Here is a 17,218-nt window from a genome sequence, read left to right on the forward strand (position 1 = left end):
CTCCCTTTTTACAAGGAGTCACATGGAAAAGACAAGGAGTAATGGGTACAAGTTACTCCTGGGGACATCCCGATTGGACACAAGAGGAAAATTTTTCACAGTGAAAACAATCAGCCATTGGAATAATCTCCGCAGGGAAGTGGTGGATTCCTCAACATTGGACACTTTTAAGATTCAGCTTGACAAGGTGCTGGGCCATCTTGTCTAGACTGTGCTTTTGCCAAGAAATGTGGGAACAGATGATCCTTGAGATCCCTTTCAACCAGGTATTCTATGATTCTATGCAAATGATAGGTATAGAAATGGAAAAATATTACTGCAAGGTAAGCTACAATATGCATTTACAAAATGTCAGCTCTTTGGCACTGTCTCTTTGTGTACATAGTCTTTTCCCAAAGTAACTGCTTCTCCTTACTGGGTAAGATATTTCACTTTTTTCATGCAGCTACAGTACATGGATAACTCTTGTCAAGCAACAGGCTGCTTATGTTTCCAAATGTCCTTTTAGGAGACCACAAATCATGAGGTAGGAATCTATCAAATGTATAAGAACTTAAAATCTGGTCTGAAGAAGGCCCTGAGAAGAAGATGATGAAATAATTAAAATTTTGACTTAAAAAAAGCATTGACTTTAATAAGAACATAAAAATTTTTAAGACTGAAGCAAAAACAAGTTGTCCAAAGAGTGTTAATGAATCATTGAACCAACACTGACAGACATCAAACATCTTATCTCACAGAACTCTGTTTATCTTGGAGCTTGAAGTTAGGCAGACTTCAGTAATTGAACTCACTGTGTTTCCTATTAACAAAGGGCTATACTACACCTCACAGCCTGAAGAGTGACAGTTGAAACTCAGGTACTGTTCCAAGATGTAGCTCCTCACATGAATGTATTTTAGAAAAAATAGGCTTGAAAATATTAGAATTATGAAAGCAACAAACAATATCTGTGAATGTATACATAATGGAAGGAACCAACAAAAACCATTTGCCTACATTTCTATTAAGAGAAAAAACTGAAGAACAAGAATCTTTTAAAGGTATGTATACACACATTTTTATATAGGTAAACCATTCACAGAACTTGTAAGCAAAACATGTTTCCATCGTATATAAAAAATTAGGCTTTTACAGTTTTAGTTGTGCATCAAATTAAGCTTCACATCCTATGCATATTTTAAATCAGACAATGAGTTACTTCGAGTAGTTATGTACCTTGCAATTCTATCAGCATTTGTATTTTTTTTAAATTAAAAATACTTTGGTTGGAAAAATACATATATTTTTGTTAGAGATAGTGTGGTTGGTGGTAGAAAATCAGTTTCTGATGAGTGTGTTCTTTCTACCACCCTTTTGTTTCCAGAAGTCATTAGCTAATGTTCTTTTCTGCTGATCTCAATGTTTCCATTAGCAGATGCCTTTTGAATTAAGAAGTCATATATGGCTTTGGAAGTGTTTGATGAGAAATAAGCCTAGCAGGAGTGTGTGCGCTGTTTCCAAAGAATTAAATTGGTCAAAAGAAAGGGCAACAGAACTAAGTCATCTCTGAAAGAAAAATGAAGTCAAAATGAGGGTTTTTTTTGGTTTATGAATAGTAACAGCTTTAGGGAGTGCTACATTGAAAATTACAGATGGACAATGAATGTTGACACTGCAAAAAAGATGTACAAACAATACATTTTTTCATAAAAACAACGACAGATTTGCATGCTTTTAAAGCTTACATTAATCAGACATACCATTCCATTAAAAATGTCAAGCACTAAGGACTGTCATAAATCTTGAAACAAAATCTACTAGTCTCAGCAATTCTTAGTTATGTAGAACCCTATATTATTACTATAAAAGAAATAGACAACAATTGTCAAAACCATTAAGGCAGTAAGTTTAAACTTCTGCAAGTACCAATATGTTTATACACTGGAAAACCATACCCCAAAAATACACTTAAAAAATGATTCACAGTCAAAATGTAAGAACAGTATTTCCAGATTGCCTGGCCCAAGTCTGCAATTGTTCAAGATTTGTTTTTAAGACCTAGACAACAAAATGCAAAGTTTCCTTTTGAATATCTTTTTTAAATTATTGATTGAAATTTGAGTATAGGTAGGGGACGAACATTTTGGAATAGAGGACTATAATTTTGAAAGATTTTGATAAATTGGAGCAGTGGTTTGAAATAAAGCAATGGATGCAATTACTACACTTGAATAGGAACAATCAACTGTGCAAGCACAAGCTGAGAAATGACTTCCCAAACAGCAGCTCTTAAGAAAGGGATTTGGGCATTACAGATCAACACAGACTAAATAAATATTGTCACTCCTGTAAGAAAAATGAACACAATACTGAAATGAAAATTAATCCTGTGCAGAGGTTTGGGCACCACACTTCAAGAAGATGTGCACTACTGGGATCCCAAAGGCTATTAACACAGACACTATCTAGTGTAAAGAAGACTAAGAAGAGACATGATAGTAGTCTGCGAACACACGAAATGCTCCCATAGAGGGAATATAATCAGCTGTCTTCTTACTGGGGAAAGAGTAAGTAAGGGTCTTAAAGGATGGGAAAACATACACTGTACTTTATGAAAACTGTCCTGACTGTAAGGATATTGAAGAATCCTAGTATGTCCCAGACTGGAGGTATTTCAAAACAGGCCAGCTACCTAACTATCAGTTAAAAACTGTTTAATGACAGTTGATTTTGCCTTTAAGCCAGGGAATAGACTCAATGGCCTCCTTGGATACCCTCTAGATGTTCCTTCTGTGACCCTATAAGCTTCCTCTCAGTAATGGAGAATAAAGGAAGCAAAACCAACTAAGAATATAACTGTCTGAAAAGTGTCTGACAATAAGAAATAAACTATGATAAGAATAAAACAAATCCTAGCAACATTTCAACAGTATCAGTAGGTAGCTATAGTACAACTGTTAGTAATAAAAAAGCATTAACAAATTTCTATATATTTGTGAGGGAGCAGGATTACGTAGTATGCAGACTTTATTGTATACTAGTTCCTGTGGCAGATGCTAAATAATATCTATTGGAGATAAACATTTTAAGTAAGAATACCTGGACAATTACCTCACCGGAGTCCACAAAGAGTTAAGGGAGTAGAGCTCCAGCATGCCCATGTGAATTTTTTAACAAATCTTAGACTGTGTGTACAAACTGAAACAGTGCTAATGCAAAAAGGTCATTATTTGAAAAGGACAAACAGAACATTCTATGTTACAGTTTGCCTGACAGCCATTTCAAATAAACAGAAAAGTTGGCAGAGGCTTGACTAATACAGGTTTAAAAGAAAGATAAATAATAATACAAATCAGTACTTTGTATAAGAATAGGTTTTATCAACTAAAGCTTTTTACAATTCCCGGTTAAATGAAAAGTATAATAGAATAAGCTTAGATATGATAAGGCATTTACCTTAGTCATACACAACATCCTGACTGAAATAAACAGAAATAAACCTGTACTCATTCAGTAAAGCATACATTAAATTTATTAAATATTGACCGACAGATTTCAACAGATAGATTTCAATAAGGAATCATCACTTAGTTGGTGAATTCATAAGCAAATTTCCTATCAACTGTAATAATAAGAAACACACTCAGTGTTACTTAACATTTTCATTTATGAATTGGAACTACGAAAAAATTTCTTACTCAGGAAGTCTTCCAATTACAAAAAGACCATGTTAGTGAAAACAAAGAGGAAGGAAGATTCATTACAGTGGATCATCTGATAAGCTGGATCCATGCAAATGAAAATTGCACAAAGGCAGCCAAACGCAAAGATACACATCTACGGAAAAAAATAAATTGGTCAAAGTTTCAGAACGGTGCACTATAATTTGGAAGGTTGTATGACTGGAAAACTTTTACAGGTCCTACTGGACAAGCAGCTCAGCTTCAGTTTCTCTTACAACACTGTGGCCAAAAGGCCTAACACACTTCTTGGCTGTGTGAACAGAGCAGCTGTGATTAGCAGCAGGCAAGTTAATTTTTAATTTGGAAATTTGTAGTACTGCGTAATAATTAGAATAACCTCCACAGAGAAGTTTGCAGAACTATTATGTATGTTAGTTAGTAATGATTGTAAAAATAATTTTTTTTCAAGGAATCAGCATATTAACCATTTTTTCCTGAAAGGTATCAAAAGATAAACAGGTGAAACACCTTTAAGTACAGACTCTCCCACTGTTATGAACTTTCTTGATGAAGAAGAAAATTAAGATGGATCTGAAGCTAAAATAATATGAAAGCCTGTTTATGTTTGTAGTGCTACTGACTTGGAAACTTACTAGTGAAATTCTTTATTGGTGTGTAATTTTTTCTGGTTCAATTTTTAACTTACTTGAATTTGTAATTTAGGTTCATAATTTGATTTTATACATTTATAGTCTGCCCCATCCCCTCAGTGGTAGTTCATGATGAGCTCAGCTCTAAAATAAAACTGCATGATCATTCTGGTAATACAAGAACCAGTGGATGCCTGATGGCAAAACAGCAGGTTTAGAACACATGAAAAGAAATAAATTTTCACAGAATGTATAAGAGGATTGTGTAACACATTAGCACGGGAAGTTATACAGGTATAAAAAGAATAAGAGGGTTTAGAAGTCTATTCATAGTGGATGCTTCCATTTGTGGCAGTTAATGTGGTACAGATACAATGTAGAGCTCAGGACATCTTTAGACACCCAGCTTCTGGAAACTCAGATGTTATATACACAGTAAGTCATGCCTTGGCTGCCAAAACTTTATAATTTTTCCCTAAATACCTGTTATTGCCCACTGCTGGGAGACAAGACACTGGTCTAGACAGATCTTTGCTCTGATATGGAATGCTCCTTGTTCATCTTTAACATGGATGCTCAAGTCAAACTCACTCCAGGCCTTAATGTGAAGGCACCAGCTAGGTATCACATTTGAGATAGGGATCCTAACATTTAGCAGAACATGTAGGTTGCCTGCAATATAGAAGTGCCCTACAGGACTGTTTGCCAATTCACAGCTTTTCTGAACTGGGAAAAAATGCAGCCATTGCTGCTAAAATGTAAAACAGACAAGTGGATTATACTTCTACAGTGGAACAGAATTTACTTACATCAGTATTACAGGAGCGATATCGCTTCCTTTCTCCAAGACAATATTTGCCTCCGCCTGAAGGCCTGGAAAAACATGTTTTATGTGTTAGTATATGTATTAGTACAAGCACAAGTTCATGAGACATACTAATGCATTATTAGTATAAATACAAGTCCAAGAGATACATATTATATAAATAAAAAAAAAAATACATGGAGGTTTTAAGGTGAGATTTTTAAATATTTTATTTAATGAGAATTGTAGCATTGACTTGAATTGGAGCAGATAGAAAACAATACTGGGTACTTGAAAATCATCACTCATATAGTATTCATCTAGTTTGCATAGATCCCAAGCCATGCAGTTTAATTGCATTTTGAACATACTGAAAAGGCATTGCTTTTAATTACTTCCTTGCTTTGTAAAACTAGAATGAGAAATGCATAAACAATCTATGTGATACATTTTTTTCTTTTTAATCTTCTCATATTACATTTGAAAATACAAAAAAATTAAGAAACACTGCCTGTTAAATACTGGAGTCAGCAAAGACTGCATTTTCTAGTTCAGGAATCTGATTCTGATTTGAATTAAGCAGTATTAAATCTGAGGAAACTCCAGAGTAAGCAGGTTTCTATAAGTGTGAATAAGACATTGGCTTTTGAATTCCAAAACTTTTCAAGAACCTTATCAATCTTCCACAGAGGTCAAATAACGAATTAACATTGGCTTAAATTGAAGATTAATCAGACATCAGCTCTTTGGCTCATAACTTGAAAGCAGAAAGGAAAAACACGTGGTGTTTGTTTTATAATACAGAAATAAAAGAATTTCCAATTAACTAAAAAGAAAATAAATACTATTTTTCACATCACAGATATTTAAACCAGACAACACTATTATTGAACCAAAAGTAATTTTTTTCCTAATGCAGACATACCTCCCCCACAAATGCATTTGCTTGCTATACTGTTAAACATTTAAAATTTAATCACCTTTCAACATACCAGCCCATACACATGGTGACAGGAGTAGTTAAAAAATCTCAGGAGATTACTCATGCTCCAAACAAACAATTCACTAGCATTTTTACATACCGTTGTGAAAAAAAAAATTAATTAAATTCATTATTCTCTCAGTAACGTAGCCTGGAATGTTATTGATGCAAATGGATAATTTTTGCTTTTGAATCCATTCAGTAAGTAGTGCTGTTTACCAGATTCGATAGTTATTGCTAATGATAGGAGGTGAACAGACCACCTTAAGCAGCAGTAATGTGACATTATGGTGTCTGTCTTGCAGAGTGCAGTGGAAAGCTGATATACAGTCTGGCTTGCAAAACATGGGTACAAGCAACAAAGAACCTAAGTGTACAGAGAGGAGAAGATAAGAAAGGAGTGACAAAAGCCACAGAATGGATTTTCATGAAAGAGCACAGAAGCTTAATGTTTTCAAGAAAAAGTGGTCTTAAAAACTAATAATGGTGACGGAAATAGTGATTACGGGACATGACAAGAACAAAGTATGGAGTAATGAAACTATCCTTCTGCAAAGACCTATAGCTGTGATGAAGGAACCAGAATAGGGCAAGCAGCAACAGAAAAAAGCAGTGATTCATTCAGCAAAGAACAGCAATGGAAATGAGTAAGCATTCCTCATCTGAGAAGCACTAGTGACAGAGAGAAGAGCACTTACCTGACAGACCTTCTCTGGAACAGTGTTCAGGACATTGGAAAGCAGACAGATGACAGAACCAGTACAGATACACACAACAGATCTAGCTGTAGTGGAGAAGCTGGCCCCTCTTGAGAGAGAGTAGATGGACCAATAGGGAGCAGTGGCAAGGACAGAAGTTGCTGAATTGTTTTAAGAGTCAGTGGGAAGTTGCAACTAAGTGTTGGACATGACAGCATATAAATGTATTGTATGCAACATAATATTACTAACTATGGTTTATATGTAAGCAGTTGTATGCAAAAGCTTGGAAATACTGTGTTGGTTTTTTTAATAAGTAACTGGCAAAAGTTATTTTACATGCTAGACAAGCATTAGAGGTAATATGTCTTAAGAAAGAAATCTGTATAAGGCATGATTTAAATATATTTTGCATGAACAGCAAGTTGCAGAAAGAAAACCATTCTGGTTACTACTAAATATAAATCCAGCTATATTTACAGTACATAAGATACATCAAAAATGTTATAAGCATGTCTAGTGAACTTCTCCTGTTTAAGTGTTTCTGTCTGCTATTTTGAAGACAAATGTTGGCAAACTAGCAAAACATTTTTACAGTTAACATGTGAAACCACAGTTTTGAGTAATTTCCAAATGTGTCTTTTTGTTGGCTCCGGCTTACTTTAGCTACTTACGCTGGACTGTCACAGTGTCTTATAGATGAGGAGACTCCTCCCCCGCAGGTCCTGCTGCACTCTCCCCATATTGACCATGGACCCCAACCCCCATCTATGCTCTGGGGCCAAGTGCCAAAAGGTACGCACTCTCCCTGATAACACCACTGAAAGATTTCACAAAAAAACACAAAATTAGCTTCCAGGCTGACAAGAGTTATCAGGACAGAAAAATATAAGGGTTAGGCAATGACCAATTATAGGCATTAGCATTCTCTGTATAGATAACAAGACTAATATTTTACTTTTTCTAGCCATGTTTAGACATTGGTGAGGGTGTGTGTGATTTGTTAATTGTCTTCACTAAGTCCTGAATTATATAGGTCTCTAACACACACCACAAGTTAAAACAAGCTTAAAATAAAGGTTTGCTTTTTTCTTCATACATGCTCCTTAATGTTTCACATTAAAGGAACTGCAAGTTGCTTACATTCTTTTAAACACTGAGATTAATTTCTAAGATTAGTTTAGTAAAACACCCTCCACTTAGGATTCACGTAAGGGCTTCATTACACAAAATGAAAAATTCCCCCAATGGTATTTTTAAGAAAGTATTTCCTTACATTTTAAAAAAGAAAATCTGGATGAGGTCACAATGGAAGAAGAATTTGTTGCAGTACTTGATTTATACTAACCCTACAGACATAATAAAAGTCGTGCCAAAGCATTAGACATGGTACAGAAAAGCATTATATAATAGTGGCTGGCCACTTGTTCAGGGACAGAATGAACCTGCATACTTCACTCATGCAAACACTTAAACTTTGCCATATTGTTACTTACATTGGACATACAAAATGACAGACAATTTGCACAAATGGCTAATTGTTAAAATATGTTTATCATTTCCTTAGTCAGAAACCTTTTTAAAACCATTCAGAAATAATCCTGGAGCCCATAGTTTGATCCACATTCTGGTGTCTACTACATCACTGAGAATCTGAAGTAGCTCAGTTTAGATAACCTTCTTCCACCTTTATAGGCTTAGGTGACAGAGTAGAGCACAGCCCCAGGTGTACTGTGACCTGAATCTGCACATTTCACTTCCAAAAGGTGGGCATCTGCTGTTTTAACTCCCTTGAATTCCCGTAACAGACACAGTATTGAGCCTCTCCAAAAAGAAACCCAGGCAACTTCTGTGCCCAAAATCAGCCATATGAATTTGACAAAAAGCACTGAGACATGCACAGAAGAGGTGGACAGATAGACATACCCCTGTCTACCAATAAGCACTACTGGAAGACTCAGTGTTGACTTTATACTAATAGGTACAGCAAAGCCAAGTTTTCTCTTCTCCCGAGTCCTCAGGCTCACCTACAGGCTCAGTCCCAGCAATGTGGACATAAATAAACAAGTAAAGACAACCATTCACAATGACCTGAATTACTCAAGATTTTTCTGAAAGCAACTGTAAAGAGAATTTAACCTTCAATCATTACTCAGAAAAAAAAAAAAAAGTAAATGGACTTTGATATGAACAAGGACTGTAGAGAGTGTTAGTTAAAGAAAATGAATAAAAATCCTTATTTTTTCATTAGAAATTTCATTTTGAATAAAAGATACTTCTAGACTGTCAAACATGTCTAAGTATGTAGCTCTCAAGACTGTACATTAAAATGATACAGTAATATTAAAATGTGTAGCTTATCATCAGCAAATGCACCTAGACACAAGATAGTTTTGCATACGAACACATGCTAGCATTTAATATAAAGTTTCCTTATTATAATATTTCCTTGTTATTTCCACATTAATAAGTGAAACCTGTAGCATTCTTTCTCTAGCCACGTTCATTCTTGTTTCTCCTCTCAAAACATTTTTATCCTCCATGACCTCTTTTCTCTGTATGCACTGTACCTATTTCAAAACACAGCTATTACAATCCAGCACATTTCTGTTTATAAGCCTCATCCTCTATCAGTTAGAGAGACAAAACCCAAGCATTAATGTGTCTACAGAAAAGATAAGGCAGAGTATTTTACATATCAAGTTCAAAACGCATTGCCTCTTCTACCATGTCTGGCCAGGACATAGCAGCCCGTATGGTGCTGCTTTTTAGTTTTGTGACCAGCGTGGATAACGCACTGATGTTTTAGCTATTGCTGAACACTGCTTGCAAACCACCAAGGCTTTCTTGGCTTCTCAACCTGCCACTCAAGTGAGCAGGCTGGGGGGAGGCAAGAGGTTGGGACGGGACACAGCAGGGACACCTGACCCAAATTGACCACAGGGATATTCCATACCCTATAACATCATACTCAGCAGTAAAACTGGGGGTAGGGGTGTTTCCAAAGCGGCCACTGCTCAGAGACTGGCTGGGCAACAGTCTGCTGGTGGGAGGTAGTGAGTGATTGCCTTTGATGACTTGTTCACTTTTTCTTTCTTTTCCTTTCACTTACTAAACTGTCTATCTCAGTCCATGAGCTTTTCTCACTTTTGCCCTTCTGATTCTCTCCCCCAGGCCTGGGGGGTAATGACCAAGCGACTGGGTGACGGCCTAGCTACTGGATGGGGTCAACCCACCACACTCTTCTTCAGGAAAAAACCCAAAGACACCAGGTCTCATGGAGTTGTACTGAGGAAAGGAGGGTTTATCCTTCTTGGAGACTTCTAAATTTGCAAATCAGAGGTTTATGCCAATGAGCAGGCATCCATCAGAGGAACGTACCCTTCGTATGAAGCTTCTCTTAAATCCAGACTACCACTGAATGTCTGCATAATACATAATGCAGTCCATATAGTGAACGTGCATTTTTAGCTAGCGTAGATATACCCATATGGCACACTGTTTTGTAATGCCTCTAATGGTAAAATTATGATGGAGAATGAATTATTTATGTAACACATGAGTCACTAAAATCTTCTGGTTATCTTCTCATTATAGTGATGAATCAAGTGATAATGATTTTATTAACTAAAGACAATAATCTCCTTGCAGCATTCTATTAAAAATGCCACACAACTACATGAAGAGTTAGCTAATGCTAGTCAAAAGCTAAAAATTAAAATGCTTGTGAGTAAAAATGTATGCTAACAATTTCATTAAAAATACATTATATACATTACAAACATGTCAAAATCAAAGTTAAGAAATGAAAGACACTCAAAGTTAAACCCACAAGAATATCACATACGCAAAACAGAACATGCAAACCATCCTAACTCTATATTATTATCACCATATACAACAGGCATGTGCATTTTACCAATGCTGTGTATTTTTCCAAAGCTGTGTAAAATCCCTGTAGTCTGTATTTTCCTTTGTCATTCAAACATAGTCTTCCACAATCTCATATTCCCCTGTAAAAACTCCTTAAATGCTCGGGTTTTCTCTACTGAAGTTAAATCTGAGGACTTACTGCTCACTTCAGTGTCTTTTCTTAATTTTCTAGTGAAAATTTGTCTTTCACCAGAAGCCAGTGATGCACAGAATCCCTGTCAGAGTAATTAAAAATTACCAAAATCTTCATTATTTCTAAAGGGATTACAGAAATATGCTTCCTCCACAGATTATAGCAACATCATCTGCCGCAATGAAGTAAGGACTATTGAGTAACCAGTATATGAATAAGCAAGAGGAGATGACAGCTATTTTAAAAGAACAATCGTTCATGAAAGATTTAGAACTGAAATGTTAATTCTTCTCTAACATTGAATAAATAACTTGCAATTATTTCCACTAGAAAGACAGTGGTGATGCATTAGAATATGTACAAAATGTGCAAAAAACCTCTGTGAATAATGTAAGCAGTCTGAAATTTTTCTTATAGAGATCATTAACAATAAAATAAAACATGATATTGTGGTACATTTGAGATCACTTTTATATTACTATTAGCTGTTTAACAGAACTAAGATTTACAATAGTACGCTTTTAGAAAACTCACAAAGAAAGTACTCTGATATTGAGGAAAATTGATTTAATCTTTTGTAAGGGCTAAAAAAAAAAGATTAATTAAATTTAAATTTGCCATCTCAATTTTATCAATGTATTTTCTGTCATTGCTTCTACAATTATTTTGCAAGAAAACTTGATGTCCAATAATAACTTAAATCATCACATAATCTAGCTATTTAAACTGTCCTTTCAGCACACTGTGTTTTCACTTTTTGCACATTTGCCCCTCATTTACATCCTTAGCATGAATCTAAACACTGATGTTAGAAGAGGTTACATTTTTTATTACTTTAAAGTCAAAGACAAAATAAACATTCCTATCAGTTTTGTCTTGTTTTATATGCACCATTTCCTCATCAGAGCCTTTTAAAAAATCTATCAATTAGTTTACCTTCACAAACACATCTCTGGGTACGCCAGAGAGAAACTTCATGTATATTTAAGTTTATTATTACAAATTAGGAAAAAGTGTACCTTTTTGAACCCAGCCGATACGTAAAACCCTTCACCAAAGCATGAACATATTAAAGCTTCAAAACAGAACAGATGTACAAGTTCCATCAGTAGCAAGAAACCACTCTATTCTCTTTCCCTGTATGCAGAAAACAGCTGAGTAACTTTTATGGAAAACACTCTAAAAACCTTCAGGCTTAAGCAGATATCTACTGTGGAAAATTTCAACCCAAAGAGTTAAAAGTTTGGCAGGTTTATATAAGCAACTGAAAGAAGGTTTTATAATAGAGTGTTAGGCCATTTTAACTGTAGAAATCCCTCCCAACTCTGCCAATAAGATATTAATGTATACTGCATCAAATTTTGCTTTGAGTTAACAGTTACACCGAATTTACATCAGTGTGACTAAAAGCAGAAATTGACCCTCCAGATATGATGAAGTACTCTGAGATCTTGTTCGGCCTTTAGAGCAGGGAACATCATTTATTATATATTTGGACAGAGCCCAGCAAAATAGGGCCTAATTTAGTTGTGGCCTTTAAGCATGACTGCAATATAAATGTTATGACAACAACAACAATAATAATTTTTTAAGTGTTATAGAATTGTAACCTATTATTTACTCCTTAGTGTGTGGTAAAGAAAACTACATATTTGGAAAAAGCTCATGTTTTCTGGTTTTTTGCTATCAGGAACTATTAATTTACAAGAACTTTTGAAGCTGTAGTTTACAGATACAATTCTCTGCTGTTAACAGGCATGAACAGTTTACCTTTGTGAAACAGCACGGATTCTCTCATTTCCCTCTAAAACCCAATGATGGAACAAGATACTGATGACTGGAAAAAGATGTTTTGTAGAGAGCAAACTGATTAAAGCCTCTGGCAAGTGGACACAGCAACAGTGTCTTAAAGCATCTCAACCTGTTCATTATAGTCTCATGGTTTAAAAAATATTAATTGAGGTAAATTGCTCCTTGTCATTGACAAGGAGTGGTTGTTCCAAAATAAACCTATACTGTTGATTTAAGCGTAGGGCTTCTAACATTTTCTATTACTCTAATAAAAGGTAACATTTTTGGTAGAATGCAGAGTTGTCTCTATTTTCATTGGCTAACTCTAAGCACTCTATTTTTTTTAATGACCCCTTCAATGAATTTATTTAACATGGTTTACCAATATTTCCAAACTCAGCATGGAAAAGTCATCAGAACGATAGTAGGTCATGGGCCCTGAATGTAGCCATCAACAAGCATTAATAAACTGTGACAGCTGACCAAAAGCTTTCATTCTTTTTGTTTAAACATCAGATTGCAAGTCAAAATGCAGTGTAATCTTTGTTGAAACTAGCCCAGCTAGCATGGCAAAAGTCAGAATGAGAATAGATGTCAGTAGTCATTGTTAGGAAAAAGTCCAATCTGGAGTAGTAAATCTTATGGACAGATGCAGCAACTCTTGGACAGATACCGGAAATTGTTTAGAATAATAAGCTCTCTTCACTTTGTACAAACCTGCATAAAATATATTATCTTGAAAAAAGGCATATGGAATTCATTTTTTCCCCAGTGCATGTCCTGCAAATTAATAATTAAAATATATTTCTCTCCCCTTTAAGATCTGTACAGATTTTGCTTTGTAATTGACAAACACTCTTTTACTATTCTTATCTAAAACTAAGTTTCAGAACTTTGAAACTACTGATATACAGACATTGTTGTAAGATCAAAATTCACATGTTCAGACAGATACAGTAGCAGTAGACTTATCTATTGCAACATTGACTTTCTGTACTTTTCTGTTAGGTAGAAGAGTTTTTCAGGCTGCACAACAAAGTCCTTTAAAGCTAAACAGTTATGCAAGCATAACTTAATACTAAAAGAAAAATTCAAAGTCAAACAGAAAGGTCACTGGGAAATAGGGGCTTTTAGAAAATCCTTTTATTAAGGCAACATTTTTTCTATATGGTTGTATGATTCAGCTTATACCTGAAGGAATAAAGATGTTTTTATCTTCTAACAAAACAACAATTCAGGCTGTAGATCTATGTTACACATTTTCAAAGTCCATGCCAGATCTGGAGTTGTAACAGTCCTTTATGGAAGATTGCCACAAAATTTAATAAAGATTAAACTAAAGAGTTTTTAGAAAAATTACTCAAAAAATAGAGTATGTAACAGGGGTTTTTTTGATCCAGGCGATAGAATTTTATACTGAGGATAAATGTTTTATTAAATTATATATATAAAATAATTGTGAAATAATTCTGTAGGACACTTCCATTAGGATGCAAATGTATTCTGAAATAATAACTCTTCTTTTGAACTTTTATGATTGCTCATAAGTACTTTAATTTTCTAGTTTTTTCTTCCTGTCGTCTTTAAACAATAAACTGCTTCTTCAAACAATAAATTATTTGTACTCACCCCCTTTTCAATGCTCCCTGTTTGGCAAAGAGTACCTTCAGCTGCTGGAATGCTGTTGGTAACACAGCGGTTACTTTTGCTGAGGCACCAGAGCTCTCTACACACTTCCTAGGAAAGACGGCAGAAGCAAGTTGATCAGAATAAAAGCCTGAAATTGCTTCCAGTCCTCATACACACACATATACACAGATTTGTTTTGAATAGAGACTATTAAGAAGTGGGCTGATGAGATAAATCTATAGATGGTTGTGAAATACTTTGGAGCAATTCCAAAGCCACCGTATTTTAACTAAGAATATTCTGCCAAAAAAAATTCTGGAAGCATCAAATTGTAGACTACAAGAATGCGTTTTTCACACATGCCATGAAAGTAACATTTTATAGCTGCTTTTTTCTTGATTAGTGCTAATATTGGTCTTAGTATATTTTAGCGTTGCTGTAAAAGTAGTCTTCAGATGTGCTACTCCATTACTGTCATGATCTGCCTCAAAATTACATGGTAAAAGGATACTAATAATTTTGAAATACGAAATGGCATCAATTATTTTTGTTTCCTTTAGTTAAAACCAAAGTTTGTGAGCTCAGACTACTTGCACTCCTGTCCTGTAACACCTACCAAACCAGTGCATGTGTATTTAGTGCTAATTGAGCTATGTACTAAAATATTTCCTTCAGGCTTTTTAGATTTGTGGCTGATATTTCATAAATGATTTAGACTACCCTACTTTCCTATGTTGTCAGTGTTAAACAAACACAGGTTTTCAAATCGGCTTTTTTCCTACCATATTTTCTCATTTGGTTTTGCACAGTTACTCATTTAAATTAAATCAGTTTTGTTGACATTGGAGATTCATTGTTAAAAACATCTAAGTGTTTAAATTCGTAATATGGACATGATCCAAAGTTGGCTGAACACTTGAAATCTTCATAGTTGTTTCAGTTGCCCTTCGATTCGGCTCTGTATGCAGAATGGAATCAGAAGTGTTTTGCTTTTACAGTAAAAGCTTTACATGATAATCTTTGTTGTATTACTTTGAGATCTGTGCAAGATTTTACAACCTGCTTATAGATATTTTCTAAGTATTTTTTAAAATTTGAAAGATACCCAGGTCTTTAAAATGATCTTATGATAGTCATTACTATTTCATTTTATTTAACTGCTCCTTGAAATCATATCCTACAAATAATCCTTGTACAGATTCTATGACTGAATCTTGGTACAAAGAGCAAAAAGGAAAAGACAGTGTGAGTAAATTAAAGTTATTAGGCACCCCCCTGAAGTTCACTTTTCTCTGAGGAAATGAATGAGTATCTGGCACCTAGGCTATCTTTTCTATACACATCAACAGGAACAACTGAAAGTTTCACCCTAAGATTCATGTTGCTTGCATTGTACTGCATATACAAATGAATTTATTTATACATTAGTCGCTAGCAGCTGCAGTAACAGTTCAACAGTACAAGCTTTTCTTGAATAATGCCAAATTCTTTTCCAAGTTTAAAATCAGCTGCTGCCATTCTTGCAGGATTGTTAATACAGTGTATTTAGTTTCATGACTGGTAGAAGCAAGGTATCTTTTTAAATATCCTTTAAAAACATACCATATTAGAATGGTCTGAAATGATGAGGAATGAGTACTGATGACTTTTGGAGTTTCCATCCCATTTTTGACAATTAGGCCTAAGCTATTTTGTCCTCTTTGGTGGGTGGCTCTACGAAAACTTAAGCAAATTGATGAGCCTCTTTTTAGGAGAAATAATGCCAGTTGTGAAAGCACACTGCAGCCAGTGTAGAACTACGTTACTTTTCAGATTATAATTTCTCGTTGAAGAAATGCAAACAGTATAAATATTTACTTACTTAAGTCTCTGAATATAACACTTGCTTTTGCCACTCAGCTGATAAAATTTTCAGATTAAGATACACACTCACAAATAAATATACGGTTCAAAATATCAAATAGAACATGGAAAGAACAGAAGACACATCACAAAGATTCTTGAAAAATCTAACTAGATCACAATTCCACAGCCATTATGGTGTTAAAATTCAACACTAAATAAAATTCACTTCTAAATCAATTATGAATCCAAAGTTCAATGCAGTATGGATTTCAAAGTGAAAACCTAAAATTGGTTCCTTTCAGACACAGTGTGAGGTGCACCTGTCACAATCCTGCCTTACTTAGTTTTACATTTAATTTACTTGCTCATTTTTTTGAGCAAAATCAGTGTAATTTACTTGCTCATGTTTCATGTGTGGTTTACGTTGTCAAATCATAATTGAAAGTGTCAGACTGTGACGATTCTCCTTGTGACCTTGTGTTGATTTTGCATCTGATCAAGTTCAAATCTTTAAATTAATAGCTGTGCTGACTTTGTGAAGTTGGTTCAATGTTCTGAAAAGCTAAAAATTCAATTGCATTAAGAAACAAAGATTTCAACCATTCCAATATAGACAGAAGTAAAAAAACAGACCTGGATAACAGTCTGGAATTTGAAAATACCTATATTTCAGGGTGATTTCAATCCAGAATTCTGGTTTGTGCTCCAGAGTTTACATGCAGAATTTCACTTTTGATATGCCTATACAAGTATAACATCTATATATTAACATGTAAGGGGAAGTAATAATTAAAACATGTATTTCATTGCCAGGCTAAGGTATCCACAAACGAAAGTATTTTACAATTTCCTTCCAATAGGATTCTTTCTGTATACTCAGGATTCTTCACGGCACTATACTCTTCCAAATTCACTGAACTAACATCACCCAGGCTTTTTAATTCCAAACAAATAATCAGCCAAACTCTGTGAATTAATGGATACAGCACTCCAAAACTATTTTAGTCATTCATCTGTTTGCAGGATAATTCTACACATGTTAGCTCACCTCCCTACTCCACAAAATGAGAAAAATATTTTCCTTCTT

General features: G+C 34.7%; 1 protein-coding gene across 2 annotated transcripts in view; it reads right to left on the bottom strand.

Annotated features, from left to right (window-relative positions):
* The window catches only part of ADAMTS6 (ADAM metallopeptidase with thrombospondin type 1 motif 6), a 159,395-nt gene that overhangs the window by 48,813 nt on the left and 93,364 nt on the right, over positions 1 to 17,218 (bottom strand). For both annotated transcript variants that reach the window (XM_075021634.1, XM_075021633.1), the window contains 3 exons: positions 14,287 to 14,394; positions 7,475 to 7,620; positions 5,125 to 5,188 (listed from right to left, as the gene is read on the bottom strand). In XM_075021634.1, coding sequence (XP_074877735.1) covers positions 5,125 to 5,188; positions 7,475 to 7,620; positions 14,287 to 14,394 — 318 coding nt within the window. The remainder of the gene's footprint in view (positions 1 to 5,124; positions 5,189 to 7,474; positions 7,621 to 14,286; positions 14,395 to 17,218) is intronic.

Source organism: Buteo buteo, chromosome Z (assembly GCF_964188355.1).
Source record: "Buteo buteo chromosome Z, bButBut1.hap1.1, whole genome shotgun sequence".
NCBI classification, from domain to species: domain Eukaryota; kingdom Metazoa; phylum Chordata; class Aves; order Accipitriformes; family Accipitridae; genus Buteo; species Buteo buteo.